Source organism: Silene latifolia, chromosome 10 (genome assembly GCF_048544455.1).
Source record: "Silene latifolia isolate original U9 population chromosome 10, ASM4854445v1, whole genome shotgun sequence".
Lineage (NCBI taxonomy): Eukaryota > Viridiplantae > Streptophyta > Magnoliopsida > Caryophyllales > Caryophyllaceae > Silene > Silene latifolia.
The window spans coordinates 85,791,250-85,813,308 of record NC_133535.1 but is presented as its reverse complement, the minus strand read 5'-3'; the positions used below and the strand labels follow the sequence as shown (position 1 = coordinate 85,813,308).

General features: G+C 40.0%; 1 protein-coding gene across 1 annotated transcript; it reads right to left on the bottom strand.

The window, feature by feature from the left end:
* Window positions 1–6,548: 6,548 nt before the first annotated feature.
* On the bottom strand, window positions 6,549–7,468 carry LOC141607849 (uncharacterized). The gene is made up of 2 exons (XM_074427197.1): window positions 7,361–7,468; window positions 6,549–7,160 (listed from the first exon to the last, which is right to left on the bottom strand). Exons 1-2 carry the CDS (start codon window positions 7,466–7,468, stop codon window positions 6,549–6,551), a joined length of 720 nt encoding a protein of 239 aa, XP_074283298.1.
* Window positions 7,469–22,059: the final 14,591 nt, after the last annotated feature.

Here is a 22,059-nt window from a genome sequence, read left to right as displayed (position 1 = left end):
CCGGGGCTCCCAACATACATACACTAGGTTCATTTTATTAGACTCACTACGTTCATTGGGCTCATTAGTTACAGGTTCCAAAATCGTCGCTCTAATACCACTTTGTAACACCCCCATCTACCAAGAAGCCTTAACAAGACCTTCCCCAACAGAAAAGGGCGTTACCATCTCGGTTGCCCGAGGACAGTAATAATCAAATGTCGATAAAATAACAGTTATATTAAATTACAAGTGATTTAAACAAAACAAAAGTACAAGTCGTGACTACTATCAACTATGTAAAACTATCTCTGCCATGACTCGTGGTAGACTCGTCCCTCCAAGCACTCAGCTACGATCCAAACATCAACCTGCTAAGAATGACTGCTCACTATAGTGGATCACGGCAGACACAACACAAGAAGACAACACAACAACACCACACAAGGTCAGCAACTGAAGGAATAAATATAAAAGCAGACACAACAAATACAATAACACACATACACCACCTCTTCCAATGAACCTCACAACTCTGACTGCCGGAAGGTCCAGTCCTGCCAGATTACCAGCTGCCACCAGTAATCCACACCGCCAGTGAGGGACCGCAGCCGTTCCCACCTAAGCCCCGCTCATCTAATTTGAGCGATAACCCATGTTTCTTAATGTGCACATCCCTTTCTCTGGCGGGTTCCACAGAGGGCGAATCAAGGGCGTGAAGCCACTCCCGCAAGTGACTCCACTCAGCCGAGGATGCACCTCGAGTACCACAGACAAACAATCACAACCAACTACATTAAACAATAACAATGATCAGCAATAACCAATCTTTACCATCAACAACGACAATAAACCAATTATACAACAACAATAGACACTCTAGACAACCAACAGTACTGAGTAGGAAAACCTACCTTTAGCAAACCGCAGCGATTCCACGCACGACCACAAGACAGCTAGCAATCACCATAACCACCTATAACAACCAGCATAACCATCTATTACTACTACCATAAACACAACTAAATCCAAGGAAGACGATGATGATGATGACAACATACCTATACAAAGCAATCTAGCGTCAAGACCGCTATCCGACTCAAGCATCCCACCCCTAAAGTGTAACCACTCTCAAAGGCCTCAAGGAGATAAACCATGTTGAAGGAGAAGTGGTATGACGGCATCTAGGTTTAGGAGAGAAGGAGAAGAAATGATTTGGGTTTCACGATATCACGATTTATAATTCCCCGCTGAACTCCCGTTACTCGATCGAGTAAACAACTTACTCGATCGAGTGGCCTCTACTCGATCGAGTGACTAAGCTACTCGATCGACTAACCTCCACTAGATCGAGTAACCAATTCATCAAAGGGTTATAATGTCACAAGGTTAGCTCGTAAGGTTTCCGAAGGTCTAGATAAGTGTCTAAGGTAAGTCAATCGATGGTCAACGGTCTCTAAAAGAAAGGGTATTACAATCTATAAGAGAGCGCTTTCCTCATCTTTTTGATCAGGTATGTTTGGTTACGGGGACGTAACCGTTGTCTTTTAAGGGGGGTAGGAGATGGTCGCATGCATGTTTTGAGTTAGTGGGAGGTCCACATGGTCGTGTTGTTGGTATCCTTGAGCTTTGGATATGTTGTTTTGTTGTTCATAGTCGGTTTGAGTGGTTCTTCTGAGTAGTTATGGGTGTTGTCTTTGAGTAGATAGTGTTGCTTTGTATCGTTTTGTTTTGGGTATGGTATAAATTCGGGGATGAAGTTCGTTTAAAGGAGGGAAGACTTTAATACCACGGTTTTCTAAGTCTAGCTTACTCGGCCGAATAGGGCTAACTCGGCCGAGTAAGGTGTCGTGTGTTTTCTGGTCAGGCTACTGCCCAGGAACACTCGGCCGAGTAGTGTAATACTCGGCCGAGTAAGGGGTACTCGGTCGAGTACTCCAGGTAATTGACCGAGTAACCGGTCTGACGGGATTAATTTCCGCGATTTGATTAAGGGTGATTAAAGATTATATAAATCGTATTTAACAGTTTCTATTCATTTTACCAAAACATAAACTATGTTCTTCACTCCTATAATCATACTTAATCACTCTCAAGGCAATTGATCATTCGTGAGTCTTTTGTTCATCCCTTTCGCATCAGTTTCGTCGGTAAGTTGCTAGTTTGGTGTCTTTTGATTAGAATAGTCTCTTAGGGTTATGCCCTAATGATTAGATTTAGGGAAATTGTTGATTGGCATGTTTGTGATTAGTATTGTTGTGACTGTTATTAGGTGAAGGATTCGTAGAGGAACAATTCTAGCTTCCGCTGTGTACTTGTGATTCAGATCAGTGATAAGGTAGGTGAGCGGATTGTGACAGGTGATGATTTCATATTAGTTGCGAGCACGAGGATGGGATGTCATCACTTAGAGTCTTAGCTTCCGCTGTCACGAGTTTTAGATACTTGGTTGTGTTGTATTTGGATTTATGTTCTACTACTTTGGTTTTCAGTTTTGAGTCGATGTATTTAGTTAACACTATACTTTAATAAATGTTCTTTGATGGTCACTTTTGATATACTTACCTCAGGCAACCGAGATGGTAGCATCGTTATATGCTAGGGTGGTCCTTGGTAAGGCACCTTGGTATATGGGGGTGTTACATCTACTCCACTCGCTTCCTCTAATGTTTATGTGTTTTTAGGCGATTTTGTAGGAAAATTGAGCGAATAATGTGAAATTCAATACAATGCCGACCCAAGGAGCATTTAGAAAAAGGTCATCTAAAATAAGATGTTGACCTCGGAATTTCTTACTCGGTCAAATTTACAATTACCCGGGTCGCATCGTCACCTTAACCGAATAATTAACTAAACCATTGAAATATTAATTCTAGTCTCTAAAATGGTTAAGATAGAAACATAAATGTCCAATGATGGAACTAACTCAAGAACTCTAATATTTTTTCCCCTAACCAAAGCAAAGACTACTCAATAATCATTATAGAAACTACACTAAATAAATTACCCACTAATAATACTGCAATACTAAACATGATTAACATAATAAAGATGAGAATTTGCACTAATTAGACATAAAACTAATAAAGATGAGAACTTGAAAGTAATTAACATAAATAAAGATTTTTTTTTTTGGTAGCTGAAAAGAAAGGTTCCTAATGCATTCTCATGGCTTTCTTTGCAAAGCCATGAGCCCTACTGTTCTGATTCCTGCATACATAGCTAAAACATAGACAATGAAAAGAGGAAGAGATAAAAGTAATGTCGTCCATGGTTCCTTTGACTTGATGGTGAGTGCTTTCCTTCCCCATCCATTGTGACAAAAGTTGAAGGCAGTCGGTGGAAATCTCCAGATGAAGGATGCCCGCACGATGAGCCCAAGAAACAGCATGCTTGATCCCCAGGGCTTCCGCTTGGAGAGGCAATTCAGCCCTGCCGCGCACACAACCCTAAAAACGATCTCCCCTCCGGACTCAAAAATAACCCACCCAAAGCCGGCAAGTCCAGAGACTTTCCAGCTTGCATCCACATAGATTCGCACAAGTGAACAGGAGGAAAAGCTTCCAATAGCATAAAAAGGTTGCCCGCTTGAAGCGCGTGAAGATCGACATCCACATTTAAAAAGTGACCCGGATCACAAACCTCAAAACCAGGTGGCTCCAAATCCCCTCTTTTATTCTTAACCCTTGATTGAAGGACACCCCGAGCCAAAAGGCGAGCTTTCAGGAAGAAAATATTAGGATTAAATCTTTCCCCCTTAAAATAACATTGTTTCTTAGGTTCCATATGCCAACCAAGATCACAAGAAAGTGAAGAACCTGAACAAAGCCATCATCAAGCTTTAATAAGTAGAGGATCCAATTTACAATCCAGTCTCTGACATCAACACTAGTAGCTTATCCCGTATTAATGCCCATCACTGATCCTGCCCAGATCCTAGAACTTATAATGCAATCCCTAAAAAGATGGTCAAGAGATTCCAAAGAAGAATCCCCCTCATTATCACAGAGGACACAAGAAGAAACCCAAGACATGTTCCTTTTCACAAATTCATTGCCAACGGGAAGCGAACATGTGATGATCTTCCAAATAAGAATTTTCCAAGTTTGAGGGCCTGGAAGACGCCATAACCTTTGTTTACAAAAAGACTTCCAATTAGAGTTCACCCGACAGTTGTCCTTTCGAGACCCATTTTCCTCGAAGAAATTGCTGAAGATGATACCCTAACCACTTTTAACGGTGTAGGAGCCACTCCTTGTGTAAGGCCATAAAACCTCATTATGAGTTTGTGTTTGATTGAGAGGGATAGCCAGAATCTGATTCACACATTCCTCCTCAAAAAGAAGGTTTATGAGTCCTTCATTCCACCCTCCATTATTAAGACAGATGTCTTTGACACGAAGATCTTTCAAGAAAATAAAACTTGTGTCAAGAAGATAATCCTTTGGTTCCGGAACCTGTCCATTAACCCACTTTTTGTCCCACACATTCAAGTTAGACTCAATACCTGGCTTCCAGCCAATATGCTCCCTAACGAATTTTAAGCCATGAATAATGCTTCGGGCCCCCCAGGAAAAGGCGCCTTTACGACAAAGCCACCTACTATTTTTAATTCCCAACTTGCCCATAATCTTCTCCCGAAAAATTGAACAGAACAAAGACTCTTCGTTTGACATGAGCCTCCACGCATGCTTTGCAAGGAGAGCTTGATTAAGGCAATCCACATTGCGAAAACCAAGCCCCCCTTCCCGTTTCGGAAGACTTGTAAAAGTTCTGCTACACCAGTGAAGACTCCTACCTGATTTGCATCCCGCCCACCAAAAATGTGACAAAAGAGAACCAATCTTCTTAGTCACACTTACCAGCATTTTGAACGCCGATAGAAAGTAAATGGAGAGATTTGATAAGATAGAGGAAATCAAGGTAAGTCTCCCAGCCGACGATAGAAAAACCCCATTCCAAGAAGAGATCCTTTTGGAGACAGATTCCACAAGGCCTTTAAAGACATCTTTTTTAGTCAATTGGAATTCAGTTGGGAGACCAAGGTATTTCCCAAAACCCTTATTATTCCTAATTTTAAGAGTCCGCAAGCAAGTCCTGACTTTCCGAAGGGTGGTGTTAGGACTGAAGATCACTCCCGATTTATCCTCGTTAATAACCTGGCCTGAGGCAGTGCAGTAATCAGCGAGAAGACGTTTAAGATGATTGATAGTCATACCTTTGTTTTGGGGGAAGAAAACCGAGTCATCAATGAAGAATAAATGTGTTAGGGGTGTCACGCCCCGACAAAGCCGTACACCATGAATCAAACCCGCTCTTCGAGCGTACTCCACATTGCAAGATAAGGCCTCCATACACAGAATGAAAAGGTATGGCGATAAGGGATCCCCTTGACGAAGACCACGTTGCGGCCTAAAAGGAGAAAGGGGGGATCCATTATATAAAATTTCATAACTCACCGTGGAAACACAGCTCATAATCAGATTAACCAACTTCTCCGGGAAACCAAATTTAAGAAGCACCGCCCGGAGGAAATCCCATTTCACCCGATCAAAAGCTTTGCTCATATCTGCCTTGAAAGCAAACAGACCATATTTTCCCCGCTTATGCGTGCTAACCATATGAATCGCTTCGTGAGCTAGAAGAATATTATCACAAATACTCCTTCCCTCAAGGAAAGCATTTTGATAATCTCCAACAAGGTAACCCATAACTCTCTGTAACCGATTAGTGATGCATTTGGTCACAATTCTCATAAAAACATTGCAGAGACTAATAGGTCGGTAGTCCTTCACCTCTTCAGGACTATCATATTTAGGAACTAGTGCAATGAAAGTTTTATTCATTTCTCGCAAGATAATCCCAGAATTTAGGGTGGAAAGGATAGCTTTCGTGCAATCTTTCTTCACGAGGTGCCAACATCTTTGGTAAAAGATAGCCGGAATACCATCCGGTCCTGGTGATTTTGTTGGCCCCATCTGAAACACGGCTCGTCGGACTTCCTTAGCAGTGAAGGGCTTACCCAAAGAGTCCATATCATCATTCGAAACCCGCAGGTGAAGGTTCTTTAGAACATGTGAAAAGGAGGTAGGATTGATTTCTTGATCAAGTTGGGTATGTTGAGTTTGCTGAGGTAGGGCAAAATTTTTTACAGAATTTCTTGAAAGCAGTCGCTAACCTCTTCGGGGTTGTAGGTCCAAGAGCCATCGCTCCTTTTGATTCCCAGGATATAGTTTCGTCCCGCGCGTCCTTTGACCCAGTTGAAGAAATACTTTGTACAAGTATCACCATCAACCATCCATTTCAACTTAGCCCGTTGTTTCCAATAGATGGCAACCGCTTTTGCAAACTCACGCACTTCCGCATTAATTAGCTCATATGCCGACTCGCCCTCCCCCGAAGAAGCTAATTCAATACCATGTTCCAGTTTCTTACCAAAATCGTCCCACTTTCCGGACCAGCTATTACGCTTATCAAGAGCCCACATTTTTACATGTTGACGTACCCTCGCAAGTTTCCTAGCCACCCGGAAAGCAGGAGAGCCAACATCATTAAAATTCCAGACCCTCCTAATAACCTGTATACACTCCCGAGTAATCCAAAACCCAAGCATATAACTTATAAGGTTTCTTTCCCTTGATAGTGGTAAGGTTTAAATCAATTTCAATAGGTGCATGATCAGAAATCTGAATCGGATAATGTTTAATACCCATGTCATGAAAAATAGTAAACCATTCCTTAGATCCTAGAGCCTTATCAAGGCGCTCATAAACCCTATGTTCACCTTTCCTATTGTTACACCAAGTAAACCTAGGCCTCTTAAAGGGTATATCTAAAAGCTCACTCCGCAATTTCCAATTATTAAAGGAACAAGCACCGCGTATGTAGTCATTCCGAGTACTTAACTTATCGCTCCCATACTCCACTTGGTTGAAATCCCCCACAATAAGGTATGGATGATTTAGTTGTTGCAAGTAATCCTCTAATTCCTCGAAAACCTTTTCCCTTAACTCAAATTTAGAAGCACCATAAAACAAAATAAGATACCATAAACGCCCATTTAATTTCTCGACGGATAAAACCATAAAATTATTACACGCCTCTATAAGGCTCATCCTAGCCTCTTTCTTCCAACCAACCCAAAGACCACCCGCAACTCCATTAGCATCAACACCGGCGGCCTTAACAAAACTAAAAGGGCGAAATAAAGGGCTAACACTATTTACATTACACTTAGTTTCGATTAGAAATAGGAAATCATAATAAGTACTACTAATTAGCGCTCGTAGTTTAGGAATCGTAGGGGCGAGCGCGTTATTAAGTCCCCTACAATTCCAGATGAGGCCGTTCATGGCGATAGAGGAGGTTATGAAGGCCCAACCTCCGCAAAGCCACCATCAAAGTTCACAGAGGAGTCAGACTCCATCATATCTTCATCTTCATCAGCAATCTTGATACAAAAACTAGCCGTCTTTACCTGCACAGCCATAGTCTGCTTTTACTTCCCAGTAATTCCTTCATTCCAGCATCCTTTCTTCGCCAAATTTCCCAGGTAGTCTTTAGCACGACATAAGGAACAGACATAATCAGAGCTGACCAAGCCCTTAGTAACCTCAGTGCAGCATTTTCGTTTTTTGGCCATCCTAATCACTTCCTTCAAACTGGAATCCAGGTCAGAGTGACAATAAACATCTGCCAGTCCCATACACCCATCAGAAGAACCTTGAATTTCAATGTTATCAAATAAGTTTGCTGTATTCCCAATAGCTGGAATAGGGAAGAACCTGTCACCAACAACTCCAGTAGCAGCAGCAATATGACCAGCATCAGAAGCATGCCCAGCATCAGATTTGAAGCCAGCATTAACCTCAACGCCCTTTAAGAAATCCGCTAGAGGAAGAAGAGATGAGGAACCCAGGTCCAAATCTTTACCTTTTCTGGTTATAGCAGTAGAAGAGAGATCATAATTTGCAGTATTCATTTTCAGAATGTCAACATTACCCTCTGCCTTCACAGCCCCGCTATAGCCCACTGTGAGAACCAGGTCAGGGTTGATTGCATTTGCGCAAACTTTCGCAGGAGTTTGGTGAACCACAGCAGCAACAGGTTCAGAGTGAATATCATCAGCAGAAATCAAGTTAATAGCTTGACTAAAATCAGAAGGGTCTTGGGAAGGGGTATCCCAATGAATCAAGCTCTGATATGGGGTGCCTTCAGGAAGAGGAGTAGCAGTCCCTGAATCAGAGTCACTGATATAAATAACCTCATTGAGAAATTGATTAACCTGATTGACAGCATCAGAGGTCACTTGCAAAGCCAGGTCCCCATGAAATGCCCCTTCACCATTTTCAGCTTGAGCTCCAACTTCAATATGCACCACAGTACCATCAGGCTGATGATATCTAATAGGCAACCCCCCAGGAGGAGGGTCAAAAGTCTGGTTATAGCCCCTGTGGTCATCATCCATGCGAGCCCAGTCAACATCTCCCTCAACTCTGTTAAGGATTTCCTCCTGAATTCTTAGGTCTCTATCAAGAACGCCACTCAAGTTACCTTGCCCAGTATAAATGAGATATGGGTCATTTTGTTGCATTTGATGAAGTTGATCCAATTGAGCCATAGTCACATCTCCTTGTTAGTCAAAGTCCTCACTAACACTATGAAAGTCCTCATTGGGAGGAGTCAGAATGTGCTCATCTCCCAACCACCCCCCAGCACCAGAAACTCCCCCACCATCATTTGAGATTTCAGTCCCCTTGATGCCTTCCTCAGATCCAACACCCTCAGCCTGCTGCTCAGTACCCATTTCCAGATCCTGATTGTCGGTTTAAACGTCATTTGGATCAGGTGCATTGCCCTCATTGGTTAGGACGCTATCCTGAGCATCAATCATAATGGCATCACCCAGATGAGGCAGTGCCTGCTCCTGACTCTGACCATAGCCACCATTTACTCCCATCCCCTCATCTCCTACCTGGAAAACAACATGACCAGCAAAAGGCTGGGCTGTTACAGCAAAAAGCATCCCAGGCAAGACCCTACCACCTGGAGTAATACCCAGGTCAAAATCAATCACCCGTTCAGATGACTCCCTCCCCTGCCTAGACCCCCTATCAACGTCATTTCTTAGACGAACTTTTGAACTAATGAACCTAGTAGTGGGTGGAGTAGCCCTTAAATCCAAATTGAACATAGTGTGATTACTGTTAGATTGAAAAACTACAAAACCCTTTTCCTCCGTCCTATCCAACATACCATTTATACTAGACACAATAGTTGTGATACTCTCTCTGCATTGAACTCCCTTGTGACCCACTTTCCCACATTTGATGCAGTATTTAAAAATCTCCTCGTAGCGGAACTGAACCCATAACAAATAGCCTGCCTCCATGGCTAGGAAAAAGCCAGGTACAAGAGGCTCATTTAACTTAATACCCACCCTCAGCCTAAGATAGTCATGATCAGGTACTACTTCAAAAGGTTCGACAAAAAAGCGTTGACTAAGCAACTTACCCGCCACATTAGCTACATCCATGGTTAAGTATTCAAATGGAAGTCCACAGACACGGACCCAGATATCCGCATAGGGAAACCAAACAGTCCTTGGAACCGTGTCAGGATACCAATGAACAAAAACCATGATAGCACCGTCAATTGTAGCAGTGCTCCTTTCCAGGAGCCCCTCTTTGTCCTCAGCATCCTCACAAAAGAGTACATATATTTCTCCCATTTTATAAGCTTTAACCCTTGCCTTTTTTTTCCATTTCTTTCGAATAATGTCGTTGACCATTTCAGCTTCAAAAAGGCGATAGTCAACCAGGAAGCCCAAAATGCACTTCCCCCAGAATTCCCTGGATTTCCCAAGAGGAGTAGGATCCACATTCATCACCCCCCCCCCCCCCCGACCTAGGGAAGCGCCAGAGATTGATGTGCAGCGGGTTCATTGGTTGGAAATCAGCATTTTGATGGGTTTGATGATAGTTCTGGTGGTTGTAGAAATTCTGATGAGCGTCATTCCTCTGATGATCACCGTTTATACCCTCATCAGCGTTTCCAAAATGCCCAAATTGATTTTCGAAATCCATTGAGCTTGATTGAAGCTCTTGCAAGTAGTGTTAGAGAAGAGATTGAATATGTGTTTTATGAAAGGATGACTGAGGAGGTGATGAAGGGATTGATTGAGAAAGTAGTCCCATTTTCCCAATTTATAGAAGAACCCTAGAAACCCAGGAAACCCAAGCGTTCCTTGGCAAACCCAATTGATTTACTGATTGGGTGAAGGATAACTCGAGCCACCCAAAATTAAACCCCAATTAAAATTCCAGCAGTGCAATGATGAAGGAATAGCAAACGATTTGAAGAATAATAACCCAGAAAAAGCAGAAGCTAGGCATGATTCCCCAAAACCCCGAATTAAATGCACTGCCAAACAATCATTGAAAATAAACCCTAAATAAGAAGCATAGAATGAAAGATTAGGTAGGATAAGGCTTTTCAGAAAAGGAAGATTGAATCACCCCCAATAGGCAATAAGAATTAATCGATAAATGTGAAAGAGGCTCCCCTTTTTCTTGGGAGAAAAGCTCTCGTTTTTTAGAGAGAGGTTTTTAATAATAGTTTTTTAGTTATTAAGTAGAGGAAGTCATTCCACCACAACATAAATAAAGATGTAGAGATAAATTCATATCAAACTTGTAAGATAAATGAATAAAGGAAGTAGATCTAAAAGTTGATTCCATAAAGACCAAATCTTGAACCCAAATTAATTGGCTAAATCGGTTTCTAATCTAGACTAAAAAGGAGGAAAATAAGAGAGGAACCCTAGAAAATAAGTCTGAAATTATTCTAGTCTAAACTAAAGTGAGAGTCCCATTAAGATCCCTTCTAATTTGAGGTCTACATATTTATATAGATGGAGTCATTAAGGGTGGAATTGTCATCTTCAAATATTAGGAAACTAAGTAATAAAAAGGCAATAACAAAAATGAATAAGGTAGAAAAATTTGCTTTGTCTTCTACCCCAATGCCACGACACACACATGACAACACAATTCCCCACAACTTGCGATGTTCCATTCTTCATTTGCGAATCCGATTCCTACAAAAACAAAATAACAAAACGCAGTACCAATTATCGATATATAACGATTACTAACAATTGTTCTAATAAAATTAATTATTTCTAATTAAATAGTAAAATGAGCTAAGACACGACGAAGAAATATAGCCTAACTCACCATTCATGTGGATTCGACACCGTATCACCTAACTACATAGTTTGGTTGTTCTTATTTGTTTGATTTTGGGGGAAGCGTGACAAACCCCTCGTTACGTACTCGTAAAAGTGAATCAAACAAGATCCCGCATGACTATATTTTTGTTCTTACATATTGCAAGGAATTCTGATGTGCTTGGATATGAATAGGGAAGTATCATATATTTTTTATATTAAAACAAAAATTGGTAGGCCATTAAAATAGAAGCCGATAGGCCATGTGTTATTAGGTCGTTAAATTACCACGTGTTAGCTCCATAAATATAAACTCAAATTGTACCTATTGCATACTTGCTGCTATACGACTCTATATGAATGGGTGTTCATAAAACCAATAACCATGGTAGATGCAAAATTCAACAATCAATGTGATATATGTGAGATATTAAGTTAGTTTGATTTTTTTTTTTTACTATTAATAACAAATTGTTTGTAACACCCTATGAGGTTATAAGAATAAGTTCTCCTACATCAGGAAGATAAGGGGATTGTGATATGTTTAAAAGAATTTTCACCTACTACTTAGTAACAAGTCTTTGTGCTTTTGGGATTAAGTAAGGATAAATGGGCCAAAAGGGGCACGTCGCATCTTATTGGGGTTATGTTACGACGGTGGTGAGTCGGCTGTTATATTGTTTGTTTTATTTTGGGTGGAAAGTATTAGGTGATTAGGCTTGATGAGGCACCAACAATGAACACACAGAGCCTAAAATGGTCGGAGGTCATAGGGATGCCACTCTATTGCTAATCGAGATTACATCAAGCTACGAGCACAACTCATAAGCCCAAATTATGATTAGAAGAACAACCATAAGTAGTCTGCATCATACACGGATCCCCAAGAGACGTCGACTAAGCCCGTTGAGGCTTCGGTGACGTTATATGGCAATCTTGTCACGGGTATGAAAGTATAGTACAATTTCTGGCATATAAATATCCAACTAATATCGAGTAAGCACTATTCACAATATCCTCTCTCTCTACAATATAGAAAAAAAACCCTGTCTTAGTTACCTCACAGTGTGGATGTGGAAAAATGGAGGTTATTATCCACGGGGTTGAAAATCGTCTTGGAGTCGCCACCAAATTTAAGGAAATTTGGAAACCATTTTGAAAATAAGATTTGAGTTCGTTGTTGAAAGTACGTGATGGGAAGTTCGTTAATAAAATACCCACCCTTCCCCATTGCAATAACGGCCTCTACTTGGGACTATGATGGCTAATTGGATAAGAGTACGATCGTTATATGAGAGTGCAAAACACCATTTTGATTCTAACATGTGAGCTTGGCTTCTAATCGTTTAATGCATTTAATCTACTTTGTCCAAGTGATTTAGCATGTGAGGTTGATTTGAACTATACTAACAAGCATTCATGACATGGCTTAGATGGGAGTTGGGGAACCGTTGGGGAGCTAAGTTATTACAACCCACACGATTCTCGTCGACTCGATTTGCAAACAATTGAATTAAAGATACAACTCAATCTGAATAAAATTGCTAAACATGACACTTGACACACGACACAAACTAGCCTACTTAGGCCTCAAAATTCATGCCATATGGTAAGGCCACAACTCACATAGGACTTCGTCCTTAGCCTCATCATCATTTTGCGCACTCACTTCGATTTAATTTATTAAATACTTCAATTTAACCAACTAAAACAAAGGTTTTATAAGATCATTTTGACTCAAAATAAAGGACTAACTTGACCCATGATACGTGCATTTTATATAGTTTTTTTTGGCCTTTTTATGCACGTATTTCTATGCTATTATCGTAGTTTTATGCTACGAAATGCCCCGAATATGCTACTTTGGTTTGTTTTGTTCTATTTGCAGGAATGGACCAGAAAGTAGTGAAATCAAGCCTTTTACCGTCCGTTTAGCATGCATTTGGAGGAAGAGTGAATTTGGAGCGGGAATGTAGCTATTTTGAGATGCGCAAAGAATAAACATAGCTAGGCGAGCAAGGGAAGAACTTCAAATTGCTAGTGCCTAATTTGAAGAACCATATCTCGAGTTATACAACGGATATTCAGGTGATTCCAATTGTAGATGAAATCTTGTCCTCTTAGCTTTGCAACTCCACCGGAATCGCCCTGTTTGCCCAAGTAACGAAGAAATGGCAGCCGTTTGAAGTTCAGTGCGCAAAGCAGGAAATTGTGTGTTGGAAAGTACTCGATCGAGTAGATTTATGTTCGATCGAGTCCTTTTTCTACTCGATCGAGTAGATTCAATTTAAGGTTTACTCGATTGAGTAGATTTTTTACTCGATCGAGTGGTTTAAGCTTAATTTTACTCGATCGAGTGATTTAAAGTTACTCGATCGAGTGGTTTCGATGTTACGCGGGATTAATTAACCCGTGTTGGGCTTAATTTCGGGATAGACTTTTGTTTTCTTATTTAAGCTTTCATAATTAGGTTAAGGGGGCTCTCTTATCATACTTCACACTATCACACGTTACTTTTCCTCTGGTTACTGTTTAATACTGCTTTCTCTCCATTTTCCGGATCCTTTCCACTGTAACTTTCTCTTTTCCCTTTTCTCTCATTTTATTTAATGTTTATTTCTCTCCCCTTTATTTTTATTATTTCTTTTATTATGTTTAGCTAATTATCTCTGCTAGGATTAGGTGATTCAATGAATGAATGTTAATTGCTAATTAGGTTCATAGATTGTCGTTGTTGTTTTAGTCTACGTTGTTAATCACCGCTTTAATTGTATCCTGCTAGTTGAATCGATGCGATTAGCCTTTTAATTTTGGTAAACCTTGACCTGGACCAAAAGGTTGGAATGGGTGAGACTCGCAGTGAAGAATAGGATGCTTTAGTGAGGGCGAAAGTTAAGCTAATAGCATTTTAGGGCGAATTGAGACCGAAAGGAGATATTCATTGCCCCTTAGACCGACACATCGACTAATCTGTGACCTTGACTGCAATTGACTGGCATTTATTGATGAGCCGATATCCTAGTTCCCTCTTTCTTCTCTTAAATTCTCTTATTAATTTTTCTCTTTTCTTAATCTTATTAGTTTAGTTCAAATATTTAAAACCCCCCATCTTGTGACCGTAGACAGACCGAATAGACAAGTAGATAGTGACCGCCTCCCTGTGGAGATCGACCTACTTACCGCTGACTTCTGTTAGTTGTACTTAGGTATTTATTTTTGGTACAGAAACGACCGTATCAAATTTTGGCGCCGTTGTCGGGGAGGCAACTATTTATTTACTTGTTTTATTTTGTCTGTTTTTAGCCTCAAGGGATTTTTTTCCCTTGAGGCCTTTCTCATCTTTTTCTCTAGTGCTGTTTTGATAGGTCCTACAGGTCCTACCTAGACAATTCTAGGTCAAAGATCGTCAAAGGGAAGGCTTGAGTACCTTTGACCTTCCACCTATGTCCCATTCTATGGCGCGCGGTGGTTTTGTGTGAGAGATGTGGTGTCTTTTTGGGCATGATACAGCCTGTTTGCTTAGCGGGAAACGACCGTGTCAAAATTTGGCGCGACGAGGTCTATGCGTTCAAGCAGCGTGGACAAGCTAGCCACTCTACTGTAGTTGTGCCGCCACATCTACCCTATCAACGAGGCTATCAACAGTCTCCGTTTGTCTGGCCACCGCAGCAACAAGCTCCTCCTCCTGATAAACAGAAAGAAGAGATTGCGGAGCTGAAATCTTTGATGAAGGCGTTTGCACTCCAAGTGCAAGAAGGTGATAGACACACTTGTGCGCGATTTGATAAGCTCGAGTCTCAAATAGCTCAGTTAGCTATTTCTGATGACTGGGATGACTCGGATTACGAAGTTCTATCGATAATGATGCCTTACACGAGGATTTCAAAGATCAGACAAAGAAGAATTACTCGATCGAGTGACATATATTAGTCGATCGAGTGAAATACCTGAAGAATCGTTCGATCGAGCACTTTATTCCACTCGATCGAACAGCTGCTTAGAGGAAGTACTCGATCGAGCTATTTCATATGCTCGATCGAGTGATTATCAAGAGGAAAGTTCTCGATCGAGTAACAATTCTACTCGATCGACTGATTTGGCCAGTGAGAGCATTGATTCGTCATGTGGGTTTGTTCTAGATGACGATTTTGATGATGATAATGGATACGGTGAACCCCCCCCTTTTCAAGGCCGAGCTAGATGCACTTGAAGGCTATGATTTACGGGACGATATCCAGAGGAGGGTGACGAGAAGACAGCTGAGTCGGTAATTGCTCCTAGCACGGATATGGTACTATATTCTTTTGTCAATGATTCCGACATTGAGAGCAACCCACCTGAGGTAGTTAGCGATAATTTTATTGTTGTTAATATTAATAGTACGCTACCTCGTATGACTCGTGTTTTTTCTTTTAGTGCTATACCCCCTCCCAGTTGGTCAGTTAATTTAACAGTTTTTCACCGTTCTTGTCATCTCAATTTTGTTAATCTGAAACGCTTCCCTAGATTAATATTAATTGCTCCCGAGCTCCTTTATTTTGTGGATAAATTTAGGAGCTGTCATAGGAAATTTGTCAGGCTTAAACGGTCGCATATTTCAATTTCCTATTTTATTTTTATATCATGGTGCTACTTACGCTCTTGTGTAGCACATGCGCAGATATATGATCTCATGCTAAGAGCTTTGAGCTGCTTTGATTGTAACTGACTGGAGCAGCTGGATGAAGAATGAAGGTCGAGCTGGGACCTGTCTGAAACTAGCGCTACCCGGGAGGCAACCCGGAGATTTTTTGTTTTTTTTCAAACATTTCAGTTTTTATTTTGTTTAATAATCGGTTCTCTCGATCGAGTTTTCTTGCTTTGATTCGCTTCCTATGACGCCACTATGAAGCAGTTTGCGACCTCCCATGTTGCTGGCTGGTTTGGAGAGGTCCCTTCTTCGCGTTATCTTGTAAGTTTTCCGCATCTTCACTCTCCTTTTTTTAGTTTGCATTTCCTTTCCCTATTTTTGGGTACAATGAGGGCATTGTACGGTTTGGTTTGGGGAGGTTATGCATCCATATATGTGTCTGTATCTTGTTTTTATTGCATTTCTGTTGTCACGCTTAATTTTCGTATGCATTGTTCTTTATTTTTCCAAAAATTAAAAAAAAAAAAAAAACGAAAAAAAAAATCACGTTTATTTTTGCATATAGGTTGAGTCGGAACGGTAGATTTCTGTGACGAAATTGCACTTTAACTTGTCATTTTTACTTGAGCCTTGCATCTAATTGACAGTTATTAGTTTAGTCCTGCGCATATCTACGAGTTAATGTCAAAAATTTAGCTAACTGTTTAGACTTGACCTGATAAATTGGCAACCTACTCTATAAATTTTGAGTTTTAGAGCCTTATAACTGGTGTCATTCATGACCGGTTTACATAGGAATTGAGAGTAGTACTCCTTGCATAACATGTCTATTACTTTTGCACATTTATGAAATTCGATTTCTTGTCAATTGCATACATTCGGGTTTGTGGTCGGTGTCACATGCAGGGAGGTGCTTGCAAATTTCCTTTTTCTTATATTTTTCACCCATTTAGCACCACTTAAGCCAAAACTTGCCTTTTTGACCCACTAGCTACATCCCAAACTGAGCCTGCCTAGTCAAGCTAGTTTAGCATGTCTTTTTTTGGTATATTTTTCCGTCTGCAGTTTGGCCCGTGTGTATATGATTGGAGTTGGTGGAAATTGAAGAAAGGAAGAAAAAAATAAGAAATTGAAAAAGAAAAAAATATGAGAAAAACGTGAATGAAAAAAAAAAGAAAAAAAAATTGAAAAAAGTTGAAGTTCACGTGAAACAGAAAGAAGAAAATAAAGAAAAAAGAAAAAAATTGAATTGAGTTGTATGAATAAAAGAGACCGACTGTGTTTATCTCTATCTTGTGACGGTCTTACTCCTCTGTTTTATCTACATCATTTTGAGGAGATTGTGTATTGGGTAGTGAGTTTTGTGCCAAAGAAGGGCACTTGTGTTTATTTCTTAGTCAGTTGAGATTCGGACGGTCTTATATGGCCCTGTTTAAGAACTAGGTTGACGCTTTTACCTCCACATTTCCATAACTTGTTTTGCCTTATTCCACCTGAACCTCACTTTCCCATATCATTTGTAAGCCCTCAGCTGTGACGGACATTGTTGGTTGGAATGTATGTGTAGTACTTGAATCGTCTATCGTTTTTGTTGCATACATGTTATGTAGGTCGCAGTCTAGGTGAGTAACTGTTTTCTCTTTCTCTCTTATACATATAATTTCACCCTTTGCTTCATGAGAGAAGAGCGACCACGTGAGAGTCCGATTTTGTTGGTCTTGCAGGTTGATAGGTCAGCTTTATTTATGGACATCTTATAATTCGTTTGCATAATGACCATTGTAGCTGTAACTGTTGATTTTAGTTTGCATTAAACTGGTTTAAGTAGACAAGTTATAGCTAGCTCTGAGTTATCTTTTCCGTTCCATTAGTTTGCATTTAGTTTACTCGAGGACGAGTAAAGGTTTGGTTTGGGGAGAATTGATACGTGCATTTTATATAGTCTTTTTGGCCTTTTTATGCACGTATTTCTATGCTATTATCGTAGTTTTATGCTACGAAATGCCCCGAATATGCTACTTTGGTTTGTTTTGTTCTATTTGCAGGAATGGACCAGAAAGTGGTGAAATCAAGCCTTTTACCGTCCGTTTAGCATGCATTTGGAGGAAGAGTGAATTTGGAGCGGGAATGTAGCTATTTTGAGATGCGCAAAGAAGAAAGATAGCTAGGCGAGCAAGGGAAGAACTTCAAATTGCTAGTGCCTACTTTGAAGAGCCATATCTCGATTTCTACAACTGATATTCAGGCGATTCCAATTGGAGATGAAATCTTGTCCTCTTAGGTTTCCAACACCACCGGAATCGCCCTGTTTGCCCAAGTAACGAAGAAATGGCAGCCGTTTGAAGTTCAGTGCGCAAAGCAGGAAATTGTGTGTTGGAAAGTACTCGATCGAGTAAATTTATGTGCGATCGAGTCCTTTTTTCTACTCGATCGAGTAGATTCAATTTAAGGTTTACTCGATAGAGTAGATTTTTTACTCGATCGAGTGGTTTAAGCTTAATTTTACTCGATCGAGTGATTTAAAGTTACTCGATCGAGTGGTTTTGATGTTACGCGGGATTAATTAACCCATGTTGGGCTTAATTTCGGGATAGACTTTTGTTTTCCTATTTAAGCTTTCATAATTAGGTTAAGGGGGCTCTCTTATCATACTTCACACTATCACACGTTACTTTTCCTCTGGTTACTGTTTAATACTACTTTCTCTCCATTTTCCGGATCCTTTCCACTGTAACTTTCTCTTTTCCCTTTTCTCTCATATTATTTAATGTTTATTTCTCTCCCCTTTATTTCTGTTCTTTCTTTTATTATGTTTAGCTAATTATCTCTTCTAGGATTAGGTGTTTCAATGAATGAATGTTAATTGCTAATTAGGTTCATAGATTGTCGTTGTTGTTTTAGTCTACGTTGTTAATCACCGCTTTAATTGTATCCTGCTAGTTGAATCGATGCGATTAGCCTTTTAATTTTGGTAAACCTTGACCTGGACCGAAAGGTTGGAATGGGTGAGACTCACAGTGAACAATAGGATGCTTTAATGAGGGAAAAAGTTAAGCTAATAGCATTTTAGGGCGAATTGAGACCGAAAGGAGATATTCATTGCCCCTTAGACCGACACATCAACTAATCTGTGACCTTGACTGCAATTGACTGACATTCATTGATGAGCTGATATCCTAGTTCCCTCTTTCTTCTCTTAAATTCTCTTATTAATTTTTCTCTTTCCTTAATCTTATTAGTTTAGTTCAAATATTTAAAACCCCCCATCTTGTGACCGTAGACAGACCGAATAGACAAGTAGATAGTGACCGCCTCCCTGTGGAGATCGACCCTACTTACCGTTGACTTCAGTTAGTTGTACTTAGGTATTTATTTTTTGTACAGAAACGACCTTATCAACCCATATTTAAAGTACAAATTACATTGCTTGAGTGATAATGAAATAATTACAATGATTAAATAACAATAACAATTGAAATAAACCGTAATAATTAAACAAAACAAACAAAACCGATCCAAAAAATGGCACGAAGGTCGAGGCATCACACGGCCAAACACACGGCCAAGGAGAGGTCAAAATTGAGTATTCTAGTCATTGAGCGTCAAGAATCGGATGCTAAGCATGCACAATTCAACCAGCGAGAAATCGTCATAAGATAAGATGAGATGAATTCATTTAAACTTTTAAAGAAATTCATTTAAAATCCTATGTCGGGTTTTGTATGACCTATTGAATGTCTAATTCAATTAATATGCTTTCTACATATTAATTCGGCCAAGTTACGATTTAACAACGATAACGATACAAATAAACATATATACATCATAAATCGACTAAAGCAAATGAACATGTGATTTAATCTTAACTATTTCATAATTAAAACTAAAACAAGTCATTAAGCATGTGAATTAATGTAATTACTTCGTAATTAAAATTAAACAAGGTGTAAAACATGTGGAAATGAATTAAACTAACTAAAATTTCATTTTAATCAATTTAAAACATGTTATCGTCATGCGATTGCAAATTATTTCATATTATGATATTAAACATGATAATTATTCTAACTAAACATGTTATCGTTATGAATTGAAAAACGAACATATGATTAACATACTATTTATTCTAAATAGCAATTAAACATCATTAGCATCATAATTATGAAACATATTAACAAACATGAGACGATAATTATATGGCGAAATAAAAGCAATGATAAGCTCGTGTACCACACGAGCAAAAGAAAGGAATTGAGATGGGATTTTGTGCACCCTCAACTTACATGTAGACATGGACACCACTCGGGATCCTGTATGCAAGTGTTGCTTAGAAAGCGCGTCTTCGACGATGTAAAAAAAATATCGAAACAATTTAACAAAATCAATTTCAAAAACAAAAACAATTTCTCGCGTAAAAGGGCACTTCGTGCAGCGATTTTCAAATGAAGATTGTGACTTCGTTTCTTACTCAAATTTAAATCCGAAAGATGTTCTTCAATACTTAGACTCCAAAGATTTGATTTTTAACAAAACACCAGACCAAAAACGATTGTAAAATGACTCAAAATGGACGAGAACAGGAGCCGTCTAGAACGCGAGAGAACACGAAAAAGAGAGCAAATGGATGCTCTAATGTTCGTCTAATCTCTTGTGTGAACTTTGTGCTTTATTTCTGGGTATGAGAGGAGTTAAGGGTTGTTTTGTTACGTGAGAAAGGAGGGAAATTGCTAGGGTTTTGAGTGCTCTCAAAATCGTGTTCTTTCGTCCCCTTTTTCGGTGTGTATGTGTTTGTTTATATAGAAATGGGGAATGGGGGTGCTCTTAGGGTTAGGTTTTCTTATAATATAGCTTGCTTGAGGGAGGGGAAAGTGAATTTGGTTAGAATATGGAGTGTAGAGGAGATATGAGTTAGTTTTGGAAAGGATATGGAGAGGATAATGGAGGGGATTGTTTCGGTTATTAGAGAGATCTTGTGAGCTGGTTGGGATATGGCTTACTTGGGGAATAAGCAAGAGAAAATAGGGGAAGGGGATTTTTTGGATGAGGGCTCGAAAAAGGGACTGAGAGCTCCCTGTTTTGTCTCGCAAAAACAGGGGCTCGGGTTGGGCTTTTGGGTGTGGGTTTGATGCCGTTTTGGACGTGGGTTTGGGCTAGGATAGGTGTGGGGTTGTGGGCTAGGTGATGGTGGGTGGTTAAGCTAGGTGTTGGGTTGGGAATGGTGGTATTTTGGGTTGCGGGTTGTGCTCGAAAAACAGGGGAGGGTTGGACCGCGAGTTTGGGGAAGAAAAGGAAGGGGATGGGTGGTGTCTATGTGGGTTCGAACCTGGAACGAAAGGGGTATGGGACACGCCAAAGCTATACCTCGAAACTCATGCTCAAAACCGTTCAAAAAATGAGCTTAAAACCGTCTCAAAAACCTCATTTAAAACCGCTTAAAAAATCAATTCTTCGAATTAAAATAAAGCGATCAAATACGAAATCGTCACACATTTTATTTCAAATAAATTTAAAATAAAAACTTTGAAGAATAATTTATTTTTCAAATAAATTATAAAAGCTTTAAATTTTTAAATAAACTCGAAAATATGAAAACCGATGAAATAAATTTCATTTATTTCGAAATTATTAAAACTGTCAAATAACGCTTGTCCCGCATCACAAAACGGAATCCGCTAACGAGCGATGTAAGTAAACATGTGTCCTATCATCATCGGGTGTTTTGTCGGGATTTCAGTGAATTCCAATATCGACGGATACGGGTATCTACAGAGCCCCCACTTTGACTGAGGCTTGGACAAGGCGAAAGTCAAAGTATACCCCAGGTCCCTCTCGACCTGAGGATTCCGTGCGTCGTTTATAATCCGATACACTTGCGTATATAAGCTCGCCAGCCATAAGAAGAGATCATACCTGAAACTTCGCCGTGGATTGACTCTTGCTTTTGTTGTGTCAAATCATCATCATTGGTCATCGACTCATAAACTTGCATATATGGTGGGTTGAGCCATATCCTTAGGCGCCTACGTATCTGTTGTGACGGAATCAAACCCGCATCGTAGTTCGGCATTCCTTGGCCTTGGCATTCTGCAGTCTCAGCCGGAAACGGAGCTTTCCGAAAGGAGGTTGCCATCATACTTTCGAGATACCTCTCCCATGATGTCTATAATCTTCGAGTTGCATGTGAATTAGCTCACTTGAGCTGCAATTCTTCATCATTAGT

Excerpts from the sequence above, each read along its gene's own strand:
- LOC141607849 (XM_074427197.1), bottom strand. The coding sequence starts at position 7,468 with ATGGCTGTGCAGGTAAAGACGGCTAGTTTTTGTATCAAGATTGCTGAT. Across the intron at positions 7,161-7,360 it reads TTGATGGTGGCTTTGCGGAG|GCCGCCGGTGTTGATGCTAA; the intron begins GTTGGGCCTTCA and ends AGTTTTGTTAAG.